The 23,482-nt window shown below is 47.4% G+C and overlaps 1 protein-coding gene and 1 long non-coding RNA gene across 2 annotated transcripts in view; one reads left to right on the forward strand and one right to left on the reverse strand.

Moving 5' to 3' along the window:
• Positions 1-232: 232 nt before the first annotated feature.
• RHOG (ras homolog family member G) overlaps positions 233-23,482 on the reverse strand; it is a 50,082-nt gene continuing 26,832 nt past the window's right edge. Inside the window, exon 2 of the mRNA XM_088453862.1 lies at positions 233-1,517. Within this exon, the coding sequence (XP_088309988.1) occupies positions 917-1,492 (576 nt within the window). The 5' untranslated portion in view covers positions 1,493-1,517 and the 3' untranslated portion in view covers positions 233-916. The remainder of the gene's footprint in view (positions 1,518-23,482) is intronic.
• On the forward strand, positions 15,606-17,861 carry LOC148480775 (uncharacterized). Its single transcript, XR_015871942.1, has 3 exons — positions 15,606-15,737; positions 15,813-15,941; positions 17,703-17,861. It is a non-coding gene; the product is annotated as an uncharacterized LOC148480775 (long non-coding RNA).

Raw genomic sequence — 23,482 nt, forward strand, 5'->3', positions numbered from 1 at the left:
CCCCGCCCCCTTCACGGAGACCCGCGATTGCCGCTGGTGGGCAGAATGCGGGAGAAATGCCTACCCTTCCTGGGGTGCGGGGGGTTACCCGAAAAATCGGGGGCCTCCCGCGAAAACCGGGAGGGTAGGCATGTATGGCATACACACGTCAAGATTATCTGTCCAACCAGTCAACTAGCTGATTGGTTGGAATGATAATCTGGTAATGTATGAAAGCAAATGACAATCAGCAATTTGCTCCCAAAGGCCGGAAAATGGACAAAAACTATTGTTTGAACAAATTGTTTCGATCAAACATTTAACAAATTTGTCTGACGTCATTTTCATCTGTTTTCTGGCATTTAGGAGCAAATTGCCGATCATCAGTTACTCCCATACGTTACCAGATTTTCATTCCAACCAATCACCTAGTTGGATGGCTGGACCGTTAATCTTTACGTGTGTACCCAGATTTAAAGTTTTTCTCAATTCTGATAAAAATCCAACTACAACAAGACAACCAGTGACAGCCACAATATAAAAGATCCTACATGGATAGTATGAATAATAAAAGTTTGTCCATAAATCTAATAATGAGGATTTGTACAGCATCATCAGCGAGTTTTACGGCAGGATCGTGAATGCACCACAACCTGATGATGGGTGAAATAGTTGCTGCTTTCATGGATGAGATTTGTAGACGTGCACCAAGGTCCAATAGATTCTGGACACACAATGACCACGCAGCTGTCCGAGCTTTTGGCTGAACATCACTAAACCAAGGTCTCCTGTCCTAAATCTTGGGGCTAAGTTTGAATGCTATAGAATACACATGTACTTTATTTATTGTATATTCCAAAAAGTCTTCAGCACTGTGAAAGGGGATAAATTAGGTCCTAGGAAGGACGTTGTGAGGGCCTCTGGAGGCATTCCCCACTCACAATATGAAGCATGGACTCTTCTTCTTGACTGGAATTGGGTTGAGAAAAGCTCTCACCGATTCCATAAAGACCTCCTTGATGCCGTCATGGTTCAAAGCCGAGCACTCCATGTACTTGATGGCGTGGATGTGCTTGGACAGGCTGACGCCCTGCTGGTAGGTGATCAGTGACAGGTTCTGCTCCTTCAGCTTTTTGATGGCATCAGGGTTGTTCCTGAGATCCTTCTTAGTTCCCACCAGGAGGATGGGCACATTCGGGCAGTGGTGGCTCACCTCTGGGTACCACTTGTGCTTTACGTTTTCATAGGACGGAGGACTAGAGATGGAGAAGCAGATGATGAAGACATTGGTCTGGGGGTAGGAAAGTGTCCGTAGTCGGTCGTATTCCTCCTGGCCCGCCGTGTCCCACAGATTTAAGCTAACAGTTCTCCCATCTACTGTACTCTGAGCACTGTAATTGTCAAAGACGGTGGGGATGTACTCCTTGGGGAAGGCATTGGTGGTGTAGCAGATGAGAAGGCAGGTCTTCCCCACGGCTCCATCTCCCACCACTACACACTTAATGCTCTGCATCTTATCTCTGCTGTGTCTCAGCAACCTGGAGAAGAAGAGAGGACAATGTAAGACATGAACGTGGCTGTCAGAATCTGCGTCAGCAATCTACTCAGTATTGTCACCTATTTCTGGTACAGTTTAGAAAATGTCAGGACAGACCTAAGCGGTTGCTATGTGTTACAAGCCTTGTAGCCCCAGCACATCGCTATAATCACCTCCAAATAAGTCATCACAAAGTGACTGGATTGATGCTACAGGGATGTTACAAGCAATGGACAATTCCTCATTAATACATGAAAGCTATTAGACCCAGCACAGACATACTTGGTGCTGTACAGCCTGGGGACGGTCCATCCCTCGCTTACACTGTATACTCCTTCTAGGCAAATTTCTCTACAAATGTCTGAGCAAAGCAGGACCCCATAATTAGCTGTGGCCCCCACACTGCAGACGACTCATTGGCCAAGTCTCGGGGGCAGGTTACTCAATGGATTATGGGAAGTATAATTGACCCCAATCATTGCACACAGAGCCTGATTCATTAATCTGATGATTAACATACAACTCCGATGTTGAGGGGTCTGTGCAGGTGCAGGACGGGTCCTGCCATCTCGCTCGCAGACCCCCTCCATGCCGCAGCATGATTGCATATTTGGGGGGTGGATTAGGGGCATGTCTAGTCACCATTTCCAGAAACGAGGGCGAGGCCAAGGTCTGCGTCAGGGGACACAGATTCTTGAGCTCTGCAGTGACCAGCAACCGGTCAGACTGCAGGAAGCTTCAGCTCCCGCAGCCTGACCAAAGGAGCAACCACGACGACCATCGGTGCGATGACGGTCGCAGTGCTGGGATCGCAAATGCAGCTAGGAGGTGTCTGACCCCGCCTTCTGCGATTGCATCTGGGAGGGACGGATTTGCACAGACGCTTGTGAGCAGCTCTCCGTCCATCTCTGAATCAGGCCACAGCCTGTAATGTTCCTGCTGGATCCCCTTCCCCCACCAAATCTGCACCATGGAAAGTGCCAGGAAACAGCCGGGGTTCACAAAGAGGAATTTCTTGGGTCACCATCAGAAAAAAAACAGAACAATCTGAGGACATATTAGTTTCCTACACTTATTACTTAAAGATGGGATTATTCTTCAGCAAGTTACAGTAAGAGGCACTGCAATAAGGCACTGCAATAAGGAACTGCAATAAGGCACTGCAATGATGTACTGCAATAAAGCACTCAATAAGGCACTGCAATAAGGCACTGCAATGATATACTGCAATAAAGCACTCAATAAGGTACTGCAATAAGGCACTGCAATGATGTACTGTAATAAAGCACTCAATAAGGCACTGCAATAAGGTACTGCAATGATGTACTGCAATAAGGTACTGCAATGATGTACTGCAATAAAGCACTCAATAAGGCACTGCAATAAGGCACCGCAATAAGGCACTGCAATAAGGTACTGCAATGATGTACTGCAATAAGGCACTGCAATAAGGTACTGCAATGATGTACTGCAATAAAGCACTCAATAAGGCACTGCAATAAGGCACCGCAATAAGGTACTGCAATGATGTACTGCAATTAATGGATCCACTAACCTAAAAAAAACATATAAAAAAGTTTTAGCCGCGGGGGGGCTGGGGGCTGTTGTTATATTTAGGTAGCATAGCGGGGTTAGCATTAGTTTTTGGGGGGAGGTTAGGGAAAGGCACCCCTAGGGGGGAGGGTTAGGGTTAGGCACCACTGGGGGGGTGGGGGGTGTCAGGGTTAGGCACTAAGGGGAGAGGGTTAGGTTTAGGCACGAAGGGGGAACTTAGGTTTAGGCAATAACGGGGAGGGTTAGGGTTAGACTACAAAAAGAGGGTTAGGGGGAGAAGGGGGGAGGGTAAGTGTACTTACCCGACGGGATACCAACCATCGCGATGCTGCTGTCAGTATTTTGACAGGAGGCATCCCGACAGCCCATGCCGATCCAGCCGCCCACCTGCCACTCCGCCCCAGGCTTCTCCCATGGAGGAGAATTTATAAGTCTGCAAGCATGTATTAGGTGTGTGTATTAGGATATCAGGTCTGTGTATTAGGATATTAGCTCTGTGTATTAGGTGTGTTTATTAGCTCTGTGTATTAGGTCTGTGTATTAGCTCTGTGTATTATGTCTGTGTATTAGGTGTGTGTATTAGGATATCAGGTCTGTGTATTAGCTCTGTGTATTAGGTGTGTTTATTAGCTCTGTGTATTAGGTCTGTGAATCAGGTGTGTTTATTAGCTCTGTGTATTAGCTCTGTGTATTAGCTCTGTGTGTTAGGTATATGTATTAGCTCTGTGTGTTAGGTCTGTGTATTAGATATATGTATTATCTCTGTGTATTAGGTGTGAGCATTAGGTCTGTGTATTAGCTCTGTGTGTTAGGTATATGTATTAGCTCTGTGTATTAGGTCTGTGTATTAGATATATGTATTAGCTCTGTGTATTAGGTGTGAGTATTAGCTCTGTGTATTAGCTCTGTGTATTAGGTCTATGTATTAGCTCTCTGTATTAGGTGTGTGTATTAGCTCTGCATATTAGGTCTGTGTATTAGGTGTGTGTATTAGATATGTGTATTAGATATGTGTATTAGTTCTGCATATTAGGTCTGTGTATTAGATATATGTATTAGCTCTGTGTATTAGGTGTGAGTATTAGCTCTGTGTATTAGGTCTATGTATTAGCTATGTGTATTAGGTGTGTGTATTAGCTCTGTGTATTAGGTCTGTGTATTAGGTTTGTGTATTAGCAACTCTCCCTGGTTATCCAACTGGAATATTCCTGGAACATTATTACCGATGTCCCTGATTCAGGAGATTTCCCCTTCAGCACAGTACAGGACAGCACAGCACAGGACAGCACAGTACAGTACAGCACAGTACAGCACAGCACAGTACAGTACCACTTCATATGTTACTTCTCAGTATCTGTTCTTATTGTGTAAGAGGATGATTTGTAGCTGTAATAACGATGTTTTTGCAACTGGAGCAATTTTTTGGCCACTGCGCATGCATGATTTGCACTGCGCATGAATCAAGGTACATTACCATAGTTGCATGCTGCAAGTCTTTATTTGCAGTGTGAGTGATGGACAGGGAGCGTTTGGGGGGCAATGGGGGTGTCAGTTAAAAACATGTCTCAACCATTTTGTGGGCGTATCACATCCTCCATCTGCGATCCTGTACGCAGAAAACATGGCTCGGGCATCTCAGTTACGGTGGCCTTTCTGAGTGACCATAGACTTACTCAAGGTCGATGTTTGCCTGATCTGCATCTGACGTGGCGTATGTATACACAGTTGCAGACAGCTGCAATAGCTCAGGTCGCCGCAACTGCATTCAAATATTTTAGGCCTTTTTTGCCATCCACAGATACAAAAATCGCAGCACCGGGAGCATCAGCGCACAGTACCACTTACCGTGCTAATTGGCTGATTCAGTCCCGGACCCACTACCAATTTGGTTGCTTTTGACCGATGTTTTCAGGTCTGTGTCGGAGCCGCAGTGCACATGTGACGCAATGCTGTGGGGGGGAAGCCGCAGCCTGATTGATAGGCTGCAGCCATTTGGGGGAGGGAAGGGGGCGCATTTCAGAAAACGGAGGTGTGCCGAAGCCAGCGACTGCAGCGTTAGACGTCGCTTCACTGGCCTCGACTGCTGGAATTCTGAGCAACCTCAGTGTTGCGCAGATGTCCGATTGTCGCAATGGCGATCCACTATTGCATCTTTGCAGGCAGCAGATCTGAGAAGCCGGCAGTGGGTCTCTTCCTTACTAAAGACATCTCCTGCTATATTAACAGGGCTTCCCGGATGTGCCGCTACCGAAGACGCAGCACAGATTGCTCCTGTGTCCATCTCTGAATCAGGTTCAGCATCTAGTTTTATCTTCTATACAGCTCAGTGCACAGTGCAACTCAGGGGCCATAACTAGGGGTGTGCGGGCGGTGCTGCTGCCCGCCGTGCAGAGCCCTGTGAGTGGCACAACCGCTGCCCATCGGTCCCTGCAGCTGGCTAGGTAAAATGCTGCTGCACGGAGCTGTGTAATCCGGCTGACGGTACTGAGGGTGGTGCCAGTAATATGCCAGGAATAAGTGCAATATTACACTTTACGGGCAGATTCAGTGCTCGGTTTGGCCAGTTTCGTCACCTTTGTTTTCCAGCAATATTTTGCCAGTAAAGAAACTGAAGAAATTGACGTGACAGATTCCCCTAAACCACAAGAGGAAGTTCCGTCTGAAATCCTGCCCCTCACACCTCATCCTTCCTCTTTTCACCTGCTACCATGATAATTCCTACTTCCCCCTAGTCTCTCGTCCCCAGAGTCCCTAGGCCACATTCTTTGTCTCTTACATTACATCACAGGAAAACTATAGTTACTTTTAGCGCTGTTCTGTGATTAGTCTTTATTTGGGCCTCTGGGGCCTAATTATCAAAGGGCACAAAGGGCTAACAAAACCTTTTCTGTCCATGGAAATGACTAGTGAGCAAGAATCGCCAAGTGGGACTGAAAGTCCAAGTCCGGACTGAGCATGTGTAAGCCGACTAGTTGTGCGACTAGCATGTCGATACAGTAAGTTAACCCTTAGAAGTAACTAGGTATTTGGAGACCCCATAGCAAAAGTTTGTAAGGGCCCCTATGTACCACCCAATGCTGAAAAATGTATATCACACAAGTAACTTTGACAAGGAAGATGGGCCCCTCAGCTCTGGGCCCTATAGCAGCTGGTCCCCTTACACCTATGGTAGTTACACCCATGTGACAAGGGAGATGGGCCCCTCACATCTGGGCCCTATAGCAGCTGCACCCCTTACACCTATGGTAGTTACACCCATATGACAAGGGAGATGGACCCCCCTCAGCTCTGGGCCCTATAGCAACTGTACCCCTTTTGCCTATGGTAGTTACACCCATGTGACAAGGAAGATGGACCCCTCAGCTCTGGGCCCTATAGCAGCTGCACCCCTTACACCCATGTGACAAGGAAGATGGCCCCTCAGCTCTGGGCCCTATAGCAGCTGTACCCCTTACACCTATGGTAGTTACACCCATGTGACAAGGAAGATGGCCCCCTCAGCTCTGGGCCCTATAGCAGCTGCACCCCTTACACCTATGGTAGTTACACCCATGTGACAAGGAAGATGGCCCCTCAGCTCTGGGACCTATAGCAGCTGCACCCCTTACACCTATGGTAGTTACACCCATGTGACAAGGAAGATGGCCCCTCAGCTCTGGGACCTATAGCAGCTGCACCCCTTACACCTATGGTAGTTACACCCATGTGACAAGGAAGATGGGTCCCTCAGCTCTGTGCCCTATTGCAGCTGCACCCCTTACACCTATGGCAGTTACACCCATGTGACAAGGAAGATGGCTCCTCAGCTCTGGGCCTTACAGCAGCTGCACCCCTTACACCTATGGTAGTTACACCCATGTGACAAGGAAGATGGCCCCCTCAGCTCTGGGCCCTATAGCAGCTGTACCCCTTACACCTATGGTAGTTACACCCATGTGACAAGGAAGATGGCCCCCTCAGCTCTGGGCACTATAGAAGCTGCATCCATTACACCTATGGTAGTTACACCCATGTGACAAGGAAGATGGGTCCCTCAGCTCTGGGCCCTATAGCAGCTGCCCCCCTTACACCTATGGTAGTTACACCCATGTGACAAGGAAGATGGCCCCTCAGCTCTGGGCCCTATAGCATCTGCACCCCTTACACCTATGGTAGTTACACCCATGTGACATGGAAGATGGCCCCTCAGCTCTGGGCTCTATAACAGCTGCACCCCTTACACCTATGGTAGTTACACCCATGTGACAAGGAAGATGGGCCCCTCAGCTCTGGGTCCTATAGCAGCTGCACCCCTTACACCTATGGTAGTTACACCCATGTGACAAGGAAGATGGGCCCCTCAGCTCTGGGCCCTATAGCAGCTGCACCCCCTACACCTGTGGTAGTTACACCCATGTGACAAGGAAGATGGGCCCCCACAGCTCTGGGACCTATAGTAGCTGCACCACTTAAACCTATGGTAGTTACACCCATGTGACAAGGAATATGGCCCCTCAGCTCTGGGCCCTATAGCAGCTGCACCCCTTACACCTATGGTAGTTACACCCATGTGACAAGGAAGATGGCCCCTCAGCTCTGGGCCCTATAGCAGCTGCACCCCTTACACCTATGGTAGTTACACCCATGTGACAAGGAAGATGGGCCCCTCAGCTCTGGGCCCTATTGCAGCTGCACCCCTTACACCTATGGTAGTTACACCCATGTGACAAGGAAGATGGCCCCTCAGCTCTGAGCCCTATAGCAGCTGCTCCCCTTACACCTATGGTAGTTACACCCATGTGACAAGGAAGATGGGCCCCTCAGCTCTGGGCCCTATAGCAGCTGTACCCCTTACACCTATGGTAGTTACACCCATGTGACAAGGACGATGGGCCCCTCAGCTCTGGGCCCTATAGCAGCTGCACCCCTTACACCTATGGTAGTTACACGGCTGCACGTATGTAACAAGGGAGGCAACGGGAGTGCAGAAGTACTTTTCACCTGATGAAATCACCGCTGCAAATTCAGAGCCTCGACCGCGGCGATAAGCATTAATACATCCCGCCCCAGATGTTAGACATATGAAAGGTTGACAGGGACAAAAGGTTGACACAGTAAAGGTGGACATGGAAGACGTTCGACAGGTACAAATGGTCAACATAGTCAAAAGGTTGACATAAAAATGGCTGCAACACAAATGGTTGACACATATTTTTCTTGTTTTTTAACACTAATCTTCACCGTAACCATAACCTTCCCTCCTGGCGCCTAACCCTAACCGTCCCTTCTAGTACCTAACCTTAATCGTTGGTGTAAGTGCCTACCCCTCCAGTAAGTGCCTAACCCTCTCTCCTGGTGCCTAACTCTAACTCTAAACCTAACCCTTAAAAAAAAAGTGTCGACCTCTTGACCATCACCCTTTCTACATGTCAACCTTCTTTTATGTCGACCTTTAGTATGCTGACCTTTTGCCCATGTCGACCTTTTGTCCCTATTGACCTATTGCCTGTCTAACATCTGGTGTCTATCTAGACATTGTTACGTCACGTGCGCGGCGCTTAAGGGAACTGAGAGCTGCTCTGTCTACGCTTTGCTTACTGCAGTAGCAGCCTCGCCCGAGCCTCAGAGGAACACAAGGCCACCTCTGTAATGTCATCAGGAGCCCGCCAGGATTCACAGGTGAGTAGTAGTAGTGGGGCCACTGTGTGGCATAAGGCAGACACTATGGAGAATAGGAATTACACTGTGTGGCATTATATTGGGGCATTGTGTGGCATATGGTAGAACTGTGGCATAATAGGGGGACACTGGGCCTGATTCAGAGCCGCTCGCAAGTGGCTTGATGTTAATGCCCTGCGCCGCGTCCGGCGTGCGCGAGCCCAGCTGAGCGACTAAAGTTCACTCGCTCCGGGGCTCGCAACAAGACGGGGCGGCTGTCGATGTTGATTGACAGCTCGCCCCGTTTTGTGGGTGGGTAGGGGGGTGGCTGGACAAAAGCAGGCGTTCCCTTAGGAACGCCTGGCGTTTGTAGGGAGGCCTTACTGACATCACTAGTGATATCAGTAGTGGACTTCCTGCTCTATTAAAGCAGGAAGTCCCCTCGGCTTTGCGGCAGCTAGACCCTACCCCAGGGCCTTATCGCAAGGCCGATGGTCGCGATTATCGCAACGGTCTCCTGTCCGCTCGCACAAGCTGTGGGTGGTCTCCCACAGCGGCCGGAAAAAAAAACCACCAACATTCAGAGCGAGCGCCCGCCAGCAGCGAGGTCCACTGTGTGGCATATGTGAGACAATGTGTGGCATAATAGGGGGACACTGTGTGGCATATGGTAGAACTGTGGCATAATAGGTGGACACTGTGTGGCATATGGAGGAACTGTGGCATAATAGGGGGACACTGTGTGGCATATGGTAGAACTGTGGCATAATAGGGAGGCACTGTGTGGCATATGGTAGAACTGTGGCATAATAGGGAGGCACTGTGTGGCATATGGTAGAACTGTGGTATAATAGGTGGACACTGTGTGGCATATTGTAGAACTGTGGCATAATAGGGGGACACTGTGTGGCATATGGTGGAACTGTGGCATAAATGGTGGCTCTGTGTGGCATATGGAGGAACTGTGGCATAATTGGGGGCTCTGTGTGGCAAAGGATGGAATTGTGGCATAACAGGAGGACACTGTGTGGCATATGGGGTGCACTATGTGGCATAATGTTATTTTTCTGGTTGGGGTTCCCACAAATGAGTTGCCCTGGGGCCCCCACAATGTCTGGCCCAGTCTGTGCAGATACTGTGTAACTAAACTGCACCGGTAAAAATAAATACTCATTGCCCAATATTGATACAGGTTGAGTCTCCCACATACAAATATTCCAGAAATACGGAATACTCCAAAATACAGATTTTTCTTTTAGCATGACTGAGATAGTGACACCTCTGCTTTCTGATGGGTCAATGTACACAAACTTTATTTGATGCACAAAATTATTGAGAATACTGTATACAATGACCTGCAGACTGTGTGTATAAGGTGTATACGAAACATAAATACATTCTGTGTTCAGATTTGGGTCCCATTCCCAAAATATCTCATTATGGTGTTCACATATTCCAAAGTACGGAAAAATCCGATATCTGAAATTCCCCTGGTTCCAAGCATTTTGGATATGGGAGACTCAACCTGTATTGAAATCCTCTCTATTCATCAGGGCAGCTGTTTAAGAAATGTAATATTAGTCCTAATAAAAGCTCTTATTTATACATGAATACAGAGTTACTCTGATTAGGTCATATTACAGGAATTACCGCCCCACACCCCGTCCTGCACCTATAGGTGACCCGCACCACACTTTCATTTCAGTACATCTTAAATATTTCCAGTATTTTCTGCTGCCTGATTTGTCACATTGTATATACTAATAACTGTCTCAAAAGCACAAACGGCTAGATGCATTTTAAATAAGGTTTGATCATGGGGGAGATATTTTCCCTGTGCACATCAGATTTCCTGTTGGTACAAAGGCCCTACAAAGAGTGTAAAATGTATGAGAGAACAATAGCTGGGAGCGACTGACTCTAATGCTGGCTGTGGATGGTACAGTATGGCCGGCCGAGCATTAGCGGATAGCAGTGGGAATCAGCCACATGTGAGTGTAACCAGAGAATCAGTATAGTCCGTCCACTGGGAATCAGCCACATGTGAGTGTAACCAGAGAATCAGTATAGTCCGTCCACTGGGAATCAGTCACATGTGAGTGTAACCACAGAAACAGTACAGTCCGTCCACTGGGAATCAGCCACATGTGAGTGTAACCACAGAATCAGTACAGTCCGTCCACTGGAAATCAGCCACATGTGAGTGTAACTACAGAATCAGTACAGTCCGTCCACTGGAAATCAGCCACATGTGAGTGTAACTACAGAATCAGTACAGTCCGTCCACTGGCAATCAGCCACATGTGAGTGTAACCACAGAATCAGTACAGTCCGTCCACTGGGAATCAGCCACATGTGAGTGTAACCACAGAATCAGTACAGTCCGTCCACTGGGAATCAGCCACATGTGAGTGTAACCACAGAATCAGTACAGTCCGTCCACTGGGAATCAGCCACATGTGAGTGTAACCACAGAATCAGTACAGTCCCTCCACTGGAAATCAGCCACATGTGAGTGTAACCAGAGAATCAGTATAGTCCCTCCACTGGAAATCAGCCACATGTGAATGTAACCACAGAATCAGTATAGTCCATCCACTGGGAATCAGCCACATGTGAGTGTAACCACAGAATCAGTACAGTCCGTCCACTGGGAATCAGCCACATGTGAGTGTAACCACAGAATCAGTACAGTCCGTCCACTGGAAATCAGCCACATGTGAGTGTAACCACAGAAACAGTACAGTCCGTCCACTGGAAATCAGCCACATGTGAGTCTAACCAAAGAATCAGTAGAGTCCGTCCACTGGAAATCAGCCACATGTGAGTGTAACCAAAGAATCAGTACAGTCCGTCCACTGGAAATCAGCCACATGTGAGTGTAACCACAGAATCAGTACAGTCCATCCACTGGGAATCAGCCACATGTGAGTGTAACCACAAAATCAGTACAGTCCGTCCACTGGAAATCAGCCACATGTGAGTGTAACCACAGAATCAGTACAGTCCGTCCACTGGGAATCAGCCACATGTGAGTGTAACCAGAGAATCAGTATAGTCCGTCCACTGGGAATCAGCCACATGTGAGTGTAACCAGAGAATCAGTATAGTCTGTCCACTGGGAATCAGTCACATGTGAGTGTAACCACAGAAACAGTACAGTCCGTCCACTGGGAATCAGCCACATGTGAGTGTAACCACAGAATCAGTACAGTCCGTCCACTGGAAATCAGCCACATGTGAGTGTAACCACAGAATCAGTACAGTCCGTCCACTGGCAATCAGCCACATGTGAGTGTAACCAGAGAATCAGTACAGTCCGTCCACTGGGAATCAGCCACATGTGAGTGTAACCACAGAATCAGTACAGTCCGTCCACTGGGAATCAGCCACATGTGAGTGTAACCACAGAATCAGTACAGTCCGTCCACTGGGAATCAGCCACATGTGAGTGTAACCACAGAATCAGTACAGTCCGTCCACTGGGAATCAGCCACATGTGAGTGTAACCACAGAATCAGTACAGTCCGTCCACTGGGAATCAGCCACATGTAAATGTAACCACAGAATCAGTATAGTCCCTCCACTGGGAATCAGCCACATGTGAGTGTAACCACAGAATTAGTACAGTCCGTCGACTGGGAATTAGCCACATGTGAGTGTAACCACAGAATCAGTACAGTCCGTCCACTGGAAATCAGCCACATGTGAGTGTAACCACAGAATCAGTACAGTCTGTCCACTGGGAATCAGCCACATGTGAGTGTAACCACAGAATCAGTACAGTCCGTCCACTGGGAATCAGCCACATGTAAATGTAACCACAGAATCAGTATAGTCCCTCCACTGGGAATCAGCCACATGTGAGTGTAACCACAGAATCAGTACAGTCCGTCCACTGGGAATTAGCCACATGTGAGTGTAACCACAGAATCAGTACAGTCCGTCCACTGGAAATCAGCCACATGTGAGTGTAACCACAGAATCAGTACAGTCCATCCACTGGGAATCAGCCACATGTGAGTGTTGCCACAGAATCAGTACAGTCTGTCCACTGGGAATCAGCCACATGTGAGTGTAACCACAGAATCAGTACAGTCCATCCACTGGGAATCAGCCACATGTGAGTGTAACCACAGAATCAGTACAGTCTGTCCACTGGGAATCAGCCACATGTGAGTGTAACCACAGAATTAGTACAGTCCGTCCACCTTGAGGCATCTGTTTTGCACTATGGTGACAGTCTGGGCGCAGAACCGTCTGTGCTGGGGGTCACAGTACCTCTTACAGTGACATTTTGTGTTATGGTCCTGATGCAAAGTAGGGAATAATTCAGACGTACACTGCCCAGAAGCACGGAAATGCGTATATACACCCGCATGTAGAGCTGTACACATCTGGAGGTGCACCCATATCCTCGTCTGTAGTACATACGCCTGGTTTGCTAGACATTATTATTATAAGCGTGCCCTATACTAGGTACAGTAGAAGCGCTTCCTCCGGCATATTGCTGCGTACGCCCAGGTCTGCAGGGCCCGCATTTGCAGCAATACGCCCTTATTGGACTTCGTGACCACACCTCTCCTCTATCTAGATCTGCCTCTCCAATCGTAAGTGTAGATGCGATCACTGTGTGTATGACCCGGCATCGCTGCGCCTCAGTGTGCGCAAATTCACTGCGTAAATTCATGCAAAATAAGCTCCAGAAGCAGAGTCGCGTTCCGCCCCTCATTAGCTGCATGACATGAATATACAGGACCGTATACTCGGCTCTGGGATTATTTATGCGCTAATCTACGTTCTCCCAGGAACCAGCAGGAGCTCGCTGTCCCGTGGTGATGGTTTGGGCAGTTTTCGTGTCTTTGATTCTCTGTGTGGAATGTTTGGGAAGTTTGTGTCTGGCCGGAAGGTTGGGAAAAGCAGAATATAGGAAACGCTGGGTCCTATCTGAATGGTTTACGTCTTGTGGGGAAGCTGTAGGAAGTGCCTCATCCTGCTCCAAACACTTCAGATATTTACATTATGTGCTGGGCAGCTCTAGTCTGGGGTGTTGGGGAATCACAGTGACAATGGAAAATGGCGAATAAACCTGTAGAAAGGCTATTGTTCCAGTGCCACAATGAAAGCAAATCTCTTATCGTCGCTGCCGATTTAGATTTGCGCATTCACAGCCATCTTAGTAAATACGACCCACAGCCTCTCTGGAGAAACATCACTGAATGAATAACAGATATTGCAACCTGTGGATGGTGGGGCAATGGTTCTCTGCCATCGATGGATGAGTGGGAGCCAATGTTTTTTCTTTTGCCTTGACAAGATGGAGCTCAGCCTCGCCTCTGACATCCGCTAAGCCCCGCCCCTTTTTTCATTGGCCTGTGACCCAGCAGCGGTGGTCATCGAGGGGGTGCAAACCCTCAATGGTTCACCAAAGATGTGCCATCAATGGTAATCATCCATGGTAATCACTGATGGGTCTATCAATGGGAGCCATCGATGGACACCTCGCGGATGGCCATCCTTACTGGGAGACTCTGCGGTGGGTGACAGGGAAATGGAGATGTGACTCATGCATCAGCTCTGCTCCGGTTAGAAGAAATGTGCAGCATGAGGTGGGGTCACAATCATTCCATACATTGGACGTAGAACAGTGATTCCCAACCTCGGTCCTCAAGGCACACTAACAGTCCTGGTTTTAGTGATATCCATGCTAAAGCACAGATGGTTACATCAAAATAACTAAGGTACTAATTAAGTCACCTGTGCTCAAGTATGGCTATCCTTAAAACCTGGACTGTTATACCTCTTTTCCACCAAAAACCCAGGTCTGACCTGGGTTTTTGGACATGGTTCCAACCCTGGTCAGACCCATTTACACTGCAATTTTGATCTGGGTTACTCCCAGGTCAGCCCTGTTCACACTGAACTCAGGTCTGCCCTGCTAAACCTGTGAGGTCATAAAAAGTGGGAGGTGACTGCTCCACAAACACCAATCCGCTCATTTTAGGCATGATCCAGATCAGATAACCTGGGTTGCACCGTTTACACTGCACCATTGCCTGGGTCCAACCCTGGTAGCTACCTGGGTTGGATTGCAGGGTCACTTGACCCAGGTTATTTTTCAGGGACCCTTTTACACTGAGCTGCAACCCGGGTAGACCCAGCAAAAACCCAGATTTTTGCTCTGGTGTAAAAGGGGTATTAGTGTGCCTTGAGGACCGTGGCCGTAGGACTCTCCAGGGCCCCTGGTTCACATGAAGAGAAACCGGCACAGAACAAGATCCAAACCCTTCAGCATGGCCGCTTCCATCAGGTACACAATGCTCTGCTCCTGGACTTCCCACCTAATGTATGATTGCAGTCACCTGTGTTGAGCTAGGTAATTGATGAGACTGGTGTCTCCCCACAGATCGCAGAACATCGATGGTGGGCGATCGGAAAATTTCCGATGGCGATCAGAAGTTTCCGATCGCAGTCCTGTATCACGGCGATCCGTCGCAGGCGTATGGGCACCTTAAGGTCCATTTGCAGGCTATTTTCTGCAGTCCCCACCCTGTCTCCTCTGTTACAGCTTCCTCTAATTAGCCTCACTCTAAAAATGACACTTTATATTAACCTCTTCACTACTGCAGTCCTATAGAAGACAGAGGAGCTAATTTAGAGTTAGGGGCATAGCAAAATAAAAGGGTAACTTTGCACCTAGACAAACCAATTATTATTATTATTATTATTATTATTATTATTATCAGTTTCTTATATAGCGCTGCATATTCCTTTGCGCTTTACAATTTGAATCAACATTAATAGAACAAAACTGGGTTGTAAAAGACAGACATAAAGGTAAGAGGGCCCTGCTCGCAAGCTTACAATCTATAGGGAAGCAGGTGTTGATACACAAGGATAGGTGCTACATATTGCAAATGGGCCCAGCCCGATTGCAGATGTCCTTGGTGAGCTGTGTGATCCAGTCACACTGGAAAGTTGGCCTAGGTTATATGGGCGGTCCTGGAATCTGATAACCCTGTCTGAAGAGGTGAGTTTTCAGAGAACGCTTGAATGTTTGGAAACTAGTGGAAAGTCTAATTGTGCGTGGCCTGTGTTTGCACAGAGTGGGTGCATCCCGAAAAAAGTCCTGCAACCTTGCATGGGAACAAGTAATGCGTAGGGAGAAGAGACGCAGATCTTGTGCTGAGCGGAGCTGTCGGGTTGGAAGATACGATGAGATAAGTGAAGAGATGTATGTTGGTGTGGTTTGGTTAATAGCTTTATGTGTGAGTGTATTTTATATTGAATACGGTAGAAGACCAGCAGCCAAAGGAAGGACTGACAGAGTGGATCAGCTGGCACTGAACGTTTGGCGAGAAAGATAAGCCTCGCAGCTGCATTCATTATGGATTGTAGTGTGAGAGCCTGTTTTTGGGAAGACCAGTTAGGAGACTATTGCAATAGTAATGTGGGAAATAATAAAGCTTCATACACACACAACGATTTAGTAAATGAACGATTTTAGTAAACGATTTTCGTAAATTTTTTCAAGGGAATAATGAACAAAAATCGTTTACTAAAATCGTTCATTTACTAAATGTACTGAACGATTTTTTTGAGCTACAAATGATTTTTGCATATTCCCTTACTGAAAATCGTTGAGTTGGTCAGTCTGACTGAACTACAGACGTGAACGCGCATGAACGATAATGTTCATCGTTTTGACACAGAAAGAGAACGATTTTTTGAATGATAAATTATATCATTAACGATAATCGTTCAAAAAATCGTTGTGTGTGTGTGTATGCACTTTTAGTGCATGGAATAGCGTTTTTGCAGTGTTTGATACAATGCAAGGAGAGCACGCAACATTATTATTATTATTATGTAAATACTAACTGCTATTCCCAGCATTACCCAATCACTCTATCCTATGTCCAACCTGACCTACCTGCTATTCCCATTATTACCCAATCACTCTATCCTACTATATCCAACCCGACCTACCTGCTATTCACAACATTACCCAATCACTCTATCCTACTATGTCCAACCCGACCTACCTGCTATTCCCAACATTACCCAATCACTCTATCCTACTATGTCCAACCTGACCTACCTGCTATTCACAACATTACCCAATCACTCTATCCTACTATGTCCATCCCGACCTACCTGCTATTCCCAACATTACCCAATCACTCTATCCTACTATGTCCAACCTGACCTACCTGCTATTCCCAACATTACCCAATCACTCTATCCTACTATGTCCATCCAGATCCTACTATAGGAGATATTTTGATGGTAAAACACTAGTAAGTTATTTCCAGACATTGGATCTGATTCAGGGGTGGACACAGAAGCACCACCAGCTACAACTATTGGGGTCGCCTGTGTGAACTTTATGCAAAAGTCCTTCGCTTTTGTACATGAGTGTGTCTGAATGTGCAAGGACTGAGATGCCCACTCTGAGCATCTGTACCCGCTATAATACCGATTGCTGCCTATTTATCAGTCACACCATCAACACTTACTCCAGCCGTACGGCAGGCGCAATTTCTCCATCTCATTATGGCGTCCTATGTGAGCGGTTGAGCGTCTGTTTATGCAACCACTGTCCCCAACGTGCCCAAAAGACGCCCATAACATGTCCATAAAATGCACCGAAGATGGTCTTTCCCTGTGCATGCGCTAAGACACCTCCCTGTCACTACCCATGCCTGCGGCTGAAAGCGCAATTGCGACCCTGTACTGACAAAATCGGGACTAATGCGCAGCAGCAAAATTACGCTTTGCTACGTTCTCCTCTGAATAAGAACCAATGTGCTAGTGGAGATGTAAAACGTAATCTGTGTAATTATTTAATATTTGCTGCTTTCTAGAAATATTCAGCGTATAAAGTGGATATCTCTCCAGAATGAACTGTGTACTATAAGCAGCGATGCTCTGTAAAACGCGTGTATAAATTGTTATATGTCTGACAAGAATCTGTCTTCCTTTATTTATAAAGTAATGACGTGTTCCAACCCCCCGCAGAATGGGAGACAAGGCCTCAAGTAGTGTCAGCGTTCATACACAGAGGTGACTGGTGACAATCACTAGGAAACAGACTTCTCACGGAGGAAACACAGGCCACAGCTCAGAACGTGCCACTTATTGGATCTCAAACATAGATGGAAAACAAAAGACTTAAAATGACTCTAACCATATATTTTATTTTCCTTTATATTTTTGTACTATAAATATGAAGTAGTGACTATAACAATATTTTTGGTTTAGGTCTCTAGCTATATCTATGATGGTGTTAGTAGATCTGCTTGCAGAGAGTACAATAGTGGATCTCATATACATGTAGGAGGATGTAGCGGATCTCATATACATGTAGGAGGATGTAGCGGATCTCATATACATGTAGGAGGATGTAGCGGATCTCATATACATGTAGGAGGATGTAGCGGATCTCATATACATGTAGGATGTAGCAGATCTCATACACATGTAGGATGTAACGGATCTCATATACATATAGGATGTAACAGATCTCATACACATGTAGGATGTAACGGATCTCATACACATGTAGGATGTAACGGATCTCATACACATGTAGGATGTAGTAGATCTCATACACATGTAGGATGTAGTGGATCTCGTACACATGTAGGATGTAATGGATCTCATACACATGTAGGATGTAACGGATCTCGTACACATGTAGGATGTAACAGATCTCATACACATATAGGATGTAGTGAATCTCGTACACATGTAGAATGTAGTGGATCTCATACACTTGTAGGAGGATGTAGCAGATCTCATATACATATAGGATGTGGCGGATCTCGTACACATATAGGATGTAACGGATCTCGTACACATGTAGGATGTAACGGATCTCGTACACATGTAGGATGTAGTGAATCTCGTACACATGTAGGATGTAGTGAATCTCGTACACATGTAGAATGTAGTGGATCTCATACACATGTAGGATGTAGTGGATCTCATACACTTGTAGGATGTAGTGGATCTCATACACATGTAGGATGTAATGGATCTCATACACATGTAGGATGTAGTGAATCTCGTACACATGTAGAATGTAGTGGATCTCATACACTTGTAGGATGTAGTGGATCTCGTACACATGTAGGATGTAGTGGATCTCATACACATGTAGGATGTAACGGATCTCGTACACATGTAGGATGTAGTGAATCTCGTACACATGTAGGATGTAGTGGATCTCATACACATGTAGGATGTAGTGGATCTCATACACTTGTAGGATGTAGTGGATCTCATACACATGTAGGATGTAATGGATCTCATACACATGTAGGATGTAGTGAATCTCGTACACATGTAGAATGTAGTGGATCTCATACACTTGTAGGATGTAGTGGATCTCGTACACATGTAGGATGTAGTGGATCTCGTACACATGTAGGATGTAACGGATCTCGTACACATGTAGGATGTAGTGAATCTCGTACACATGTAGGATGTAGTGGATCTCATACACATGTAGGATGTAGTGGATCTCATACACATGTAGGATGTAACAGATCTCTTACACATGTAGGATACAGATAATCTCATATACATGTAGTATGTTGCGGATCTCATACACATGTAGCGGATCTCATAGGGGTTAATGTGGCAGAACAGAGCTGGTCACAAAACTGACTCCTGTTCGTCTCCATGCCAGCACCTCCGGTCACATGAATGTATGTACTATGTACAGGAATCTCACAGTACCTCCTGCTATGTGCCTGCCCTGGGCCTAGCACTGTGTATATATTATACATTCTTTCCTCAGTGAAATCCCACAGCAGGCAAATAAAGAAAGCATGCCGCGCACGTCCATTACCCCAGACCACTGATGTCGGTCTTCGGCTCCCCTCCCAGGCAGTTGTATCTCAGCCTAGACATGTTACAGATACAGCCAGATACAGGCTCCGTACCCCTCACACAGCTGGGATACAATGTAAACACTGCAACAGTTACACAGACATGTTCAACACAGACTGGGGTCCGCTGAGTTATACATAAATAGCAATTAGGTCTATCCAGAAACAAAGCAAGACAGCTGCAGGCGCAGGGGACATTTACTAAGAGGCAGGTTTATAGGCATTTATTAACCAAATAATTTACTAAAGTTCGTCTTCTAACCTGAACCCACCATAGATCTCTCATTATCATGTGCCCGATTCCACCACAAAAACGGTGGGATAAGGTTTTTGCCCATTTAGGAGAGCTGCAGGATCTGTGCAGGCTTCTCTATATTATTACTCCCAAATTGCTAATCAGCATTAGGCCTTTATAGTGGGGTACATACCTAAACAGTCCTTGGCCCGATCCCCTGATATCATGAGATCTGGGCGATTATTGTATAGGTGTGTATGCAGTAGCGTTGTAAGAGCATTAGCCGATAAACGGGATTGCGAGGTCGCATCTTATGTGCTGTGTAATATGTATATGCCCGACCTCCCGATCCCATAGAAGCCTGTACACACTGAGCTCTGTCTGCACAACGTGTAGGGGGCTCGCTGGGGGTCACGCTGGGGACATAGAACTCGGCACATTGGGACCGGTACCCCATCAGATGAGTTATCACAAAGGTTAAGCCTTGGCTTCTAGTGGTAGCATCAGGGGTACAAAGAGATCGGCATCCCCAAATTTCTCTAACCAGCACTCTGCTTTACCAGTCAGGGCTGATGGGGCTATAGCAGGTACTGTAATGTGGGGTTCTGCCTGCACAGTACTTACCAGCCCTAGTCACTGTGGGACTGGGATCCTTAGGGAATGGTATGATATGTCGACCGTCATTATATCGACATTGACCATGTCGACATTCGTCATGTAGACACTGATGAAATGTCGACAAGTTAGAATTTCTACATATTGTATCTGATGGCCCCGCATTGACTTACCTGCTCCTGATGGCTGCTGCTCGGGTTCTGGGCCCCACCGGTCATGTGCTGGTGGTCACCTCCTGGCCAGACCTGCAAACCTCCATCGCTCTGGTAATTATCCCCTAACCCTAATCCTTACCAATATCGCTCCCCCTAGTGCCTAACCCTATCCTCCTCCACCCCAGCCTAACCCTAACCTACCCTTAGTGCCTAACCCCCCGCCGCCTTACCCCATCTCCCCCTAGTGCCTAACCCTATCCTCCCCCACCCCAGCCTAACCCTAACCTACCCCTAGTGCCTAACCCCCCGCTGCCTGACCCCATCTCCCCCTAGTGCCTAACCCTATCCTCCCCCACCCCAGCCTAACCCTAACCTACCCTTAGTGTCTAACCCCCCGCCGCCTGACCCCATCTCCCCCTAGTGCCTAACCCTATCCTCCCCCACCCAAGCCTAACCCTAACCTACCCCTAGTGCCTAACCCCCCACCGCCTGACCCCATCTCCCCCTAGTGCCTAACCCTATCCCCCCCCACCCCAGCTTAAACCCTAACCAACCCCTAGTGCCTAACTCCCCGCTGCCTGACCCCATCTCCCCCTAGTGCCTAACCCTATCCTCCCCCACCCCAGCCTAACCCTAACCTACCCCTAGTGCCTAACCCCCTGCCGCCTGACCCCATCTCCCCCTAGTGCCTAACCCTATCCTCCCCCACCCCAGGCTAACCCTAACCTACCCTTAGTGCCTAAACCCCCGCCACCTGACCCCATCTCCCCCTAGTGCCTAACCCTATCCTCCTCCACCCCAGCCTAACCCTAACCTACCCTTAGTGCCTAACTCTATCCTCCTCCGCCCCAGCCTAACCCTAACCTACCCCTAGTGCCTAACCCCCCGCTGCCTGAACCCATCTCCCCCTAGTGCTTAACCCTATCCTCCTCCACCCCAGCCTAACCCTAACCTACCCTTAGTGCCTAACCCCCCGCCGCCTGACCCCATCTCCCCCTAGTACACAAGTGGAACCTATAATACAGAAAAAGTCTATATAGCGCCGGAATAAGCTCTCAGTGGCAACACAGAGAGATTACTTCTATCTCCTCCTAGTGCCTAACCCAGAGGTTCCCAAATGCGGTCCTCAAGGCTCCCCAACAGTTCAGGTTTTATAGATAGCCATGGTTGAGCACAAATGTTAAATCAAATTGACAGCTTTTAATTAAGTCACCTGTGCTCAAGCATGGATATTTCTAAAACCTGAACTTTTGGGGAGCCTTGAGGACTGTGTTTGGGAACCTCTGGCCTAACCCTTACCCCCCGCAGCCTGACCCTAACCTACCCCTAGTGCCTAACACTAACCTGTTTTAGTTCGGTTTCCGTTATGGATTTCTCAAAAAATTGATAGAAAGCTAAAATCTTGTAACTTGAGCCTGTTTTTGTTCCTATAGTAGTATTAACATCTATAACATTCATTTACAGTCAATTCCAGTCAATTTTGAAATCACAAGGGAGGGACTTACAAGCAATCAAAGACACAGGATCCAGCTTGCAGGAAGATCCGAGCTGACTCAGGTCTACTTGAAAACCCAAACTTCTGGTGTGTTTGGTTTTCAGCAAAACTGAACTGTTCATCTCTAGTCTTTGGACACAGCTGATTTCAGTGACACACCCACATTGGCTTAGCCACTCCCCTGTTACCTCCCAGCTGATTCAGCTACACACCTGCGTTGGCTTAGCCACTCCCCCTGTTACCTCCCAGTTGATTCAGCGACACACCCGCATTGGCTTAGCCACTCCCCTGTTATCTCCCAGCTGATTCAGTGACACCCCCGTGATGGCTAAGACACTCCCCCTGTTACCTCCCAGCTGATTCAGCTACACGCCAGCGTTGGCTTAGCCACTTCCCTGTTACTTCTCAGCTGTTGTTATACATCCCATGTATGATGATGTAGGGGTACTTTGTTATACAGCCCATGTATGATGATGTAGGGGTACTTTGTTATACAGCCCATGTATGATGATGTAGGGGTACTTTGTTAAATACTTAAGAATTTTTGTACCTAGAGAATATATAGGTTAGCAAAACTAAATACAGGAATGCTGAGTCAGTGTAGGCCGTGTAGTCACTGTAGGGCGTGTAGTCACTATAGGCCGTGTAGTCACTATAGGCCATGCAGTCAGTGTAGGCTAGTAGTCAGTGTAGGCACTATAGGCCGTGTAGTCAGTGTAGGCCATGTAGTCAGTGTAGGCCGTGTAGGCCGTGTAGTCACTGTAGGCCGTGTAGTCTGTGTAGTCTGTGTAGGCCGTGTAGGCACTATAGGCCGTGTAGTCAGTGTAGGCCGTGTAGTCAGTGTAGGCCGTGTAGTCAGTGTAGGCCATGTAGGCCGTGTAGTCAGTGTAGGCCGTGTAGTCATTGTAGTCAGTGTAGGCCGTGTAGTCAGTGTAGGCCGTGTAGTCAGTGTAGTCAGTGTAGGCCATGTAGTCAGGGTAGGCCGTGTAGTCACTATAGGCCATGTTGGCCGTGTAATCAGTGTAGGCCATGTAGTCAGTGTAGGCTGTGTAGGCACTATAGGCCATGTAGTCAGTGTAGTCACTGTAGGCCGTGTAGTCAGTGTAGGCCATGTAGGCTGCGTAGGCCGTGTAGGCACTATAGGCCATGTAGTCAGTGTAGGCCATGTAGTCAGTGTAGGCCGTGTAGGCACTATAGGCATGTAGTCAGTGTAGTCAGTGTAGGCCATGTAGTCAGTGTAGTCAGTGTAGGCCATGTAGTCAGTGTAGGCCGTGTAGTCAGTGTAGTCAGTGTAGGCCATGTAGTCAGTGAAGGCCGTGTAGGCCGTGTAGTCAGTGTAGGCCATGTAGGCTGCGTAGGCACTATAGGCCATGTAGT

This window comes from Taudactylus pleione, unplaced genomic scaffold (genome assembly GCF_031769625.1).
Source record: "Taudactylus pleione unplaced genomic scaffold, aTauple2 ptg000597l, whole genome shotgun sequence".
In the NCBI taxonomy this organism is placed as follows: Eukaryota; Metazoa; Chordata; class Amphibia; order Anura; family Myobatrachidae; genus Taudactylus; species Taudactylus pleione.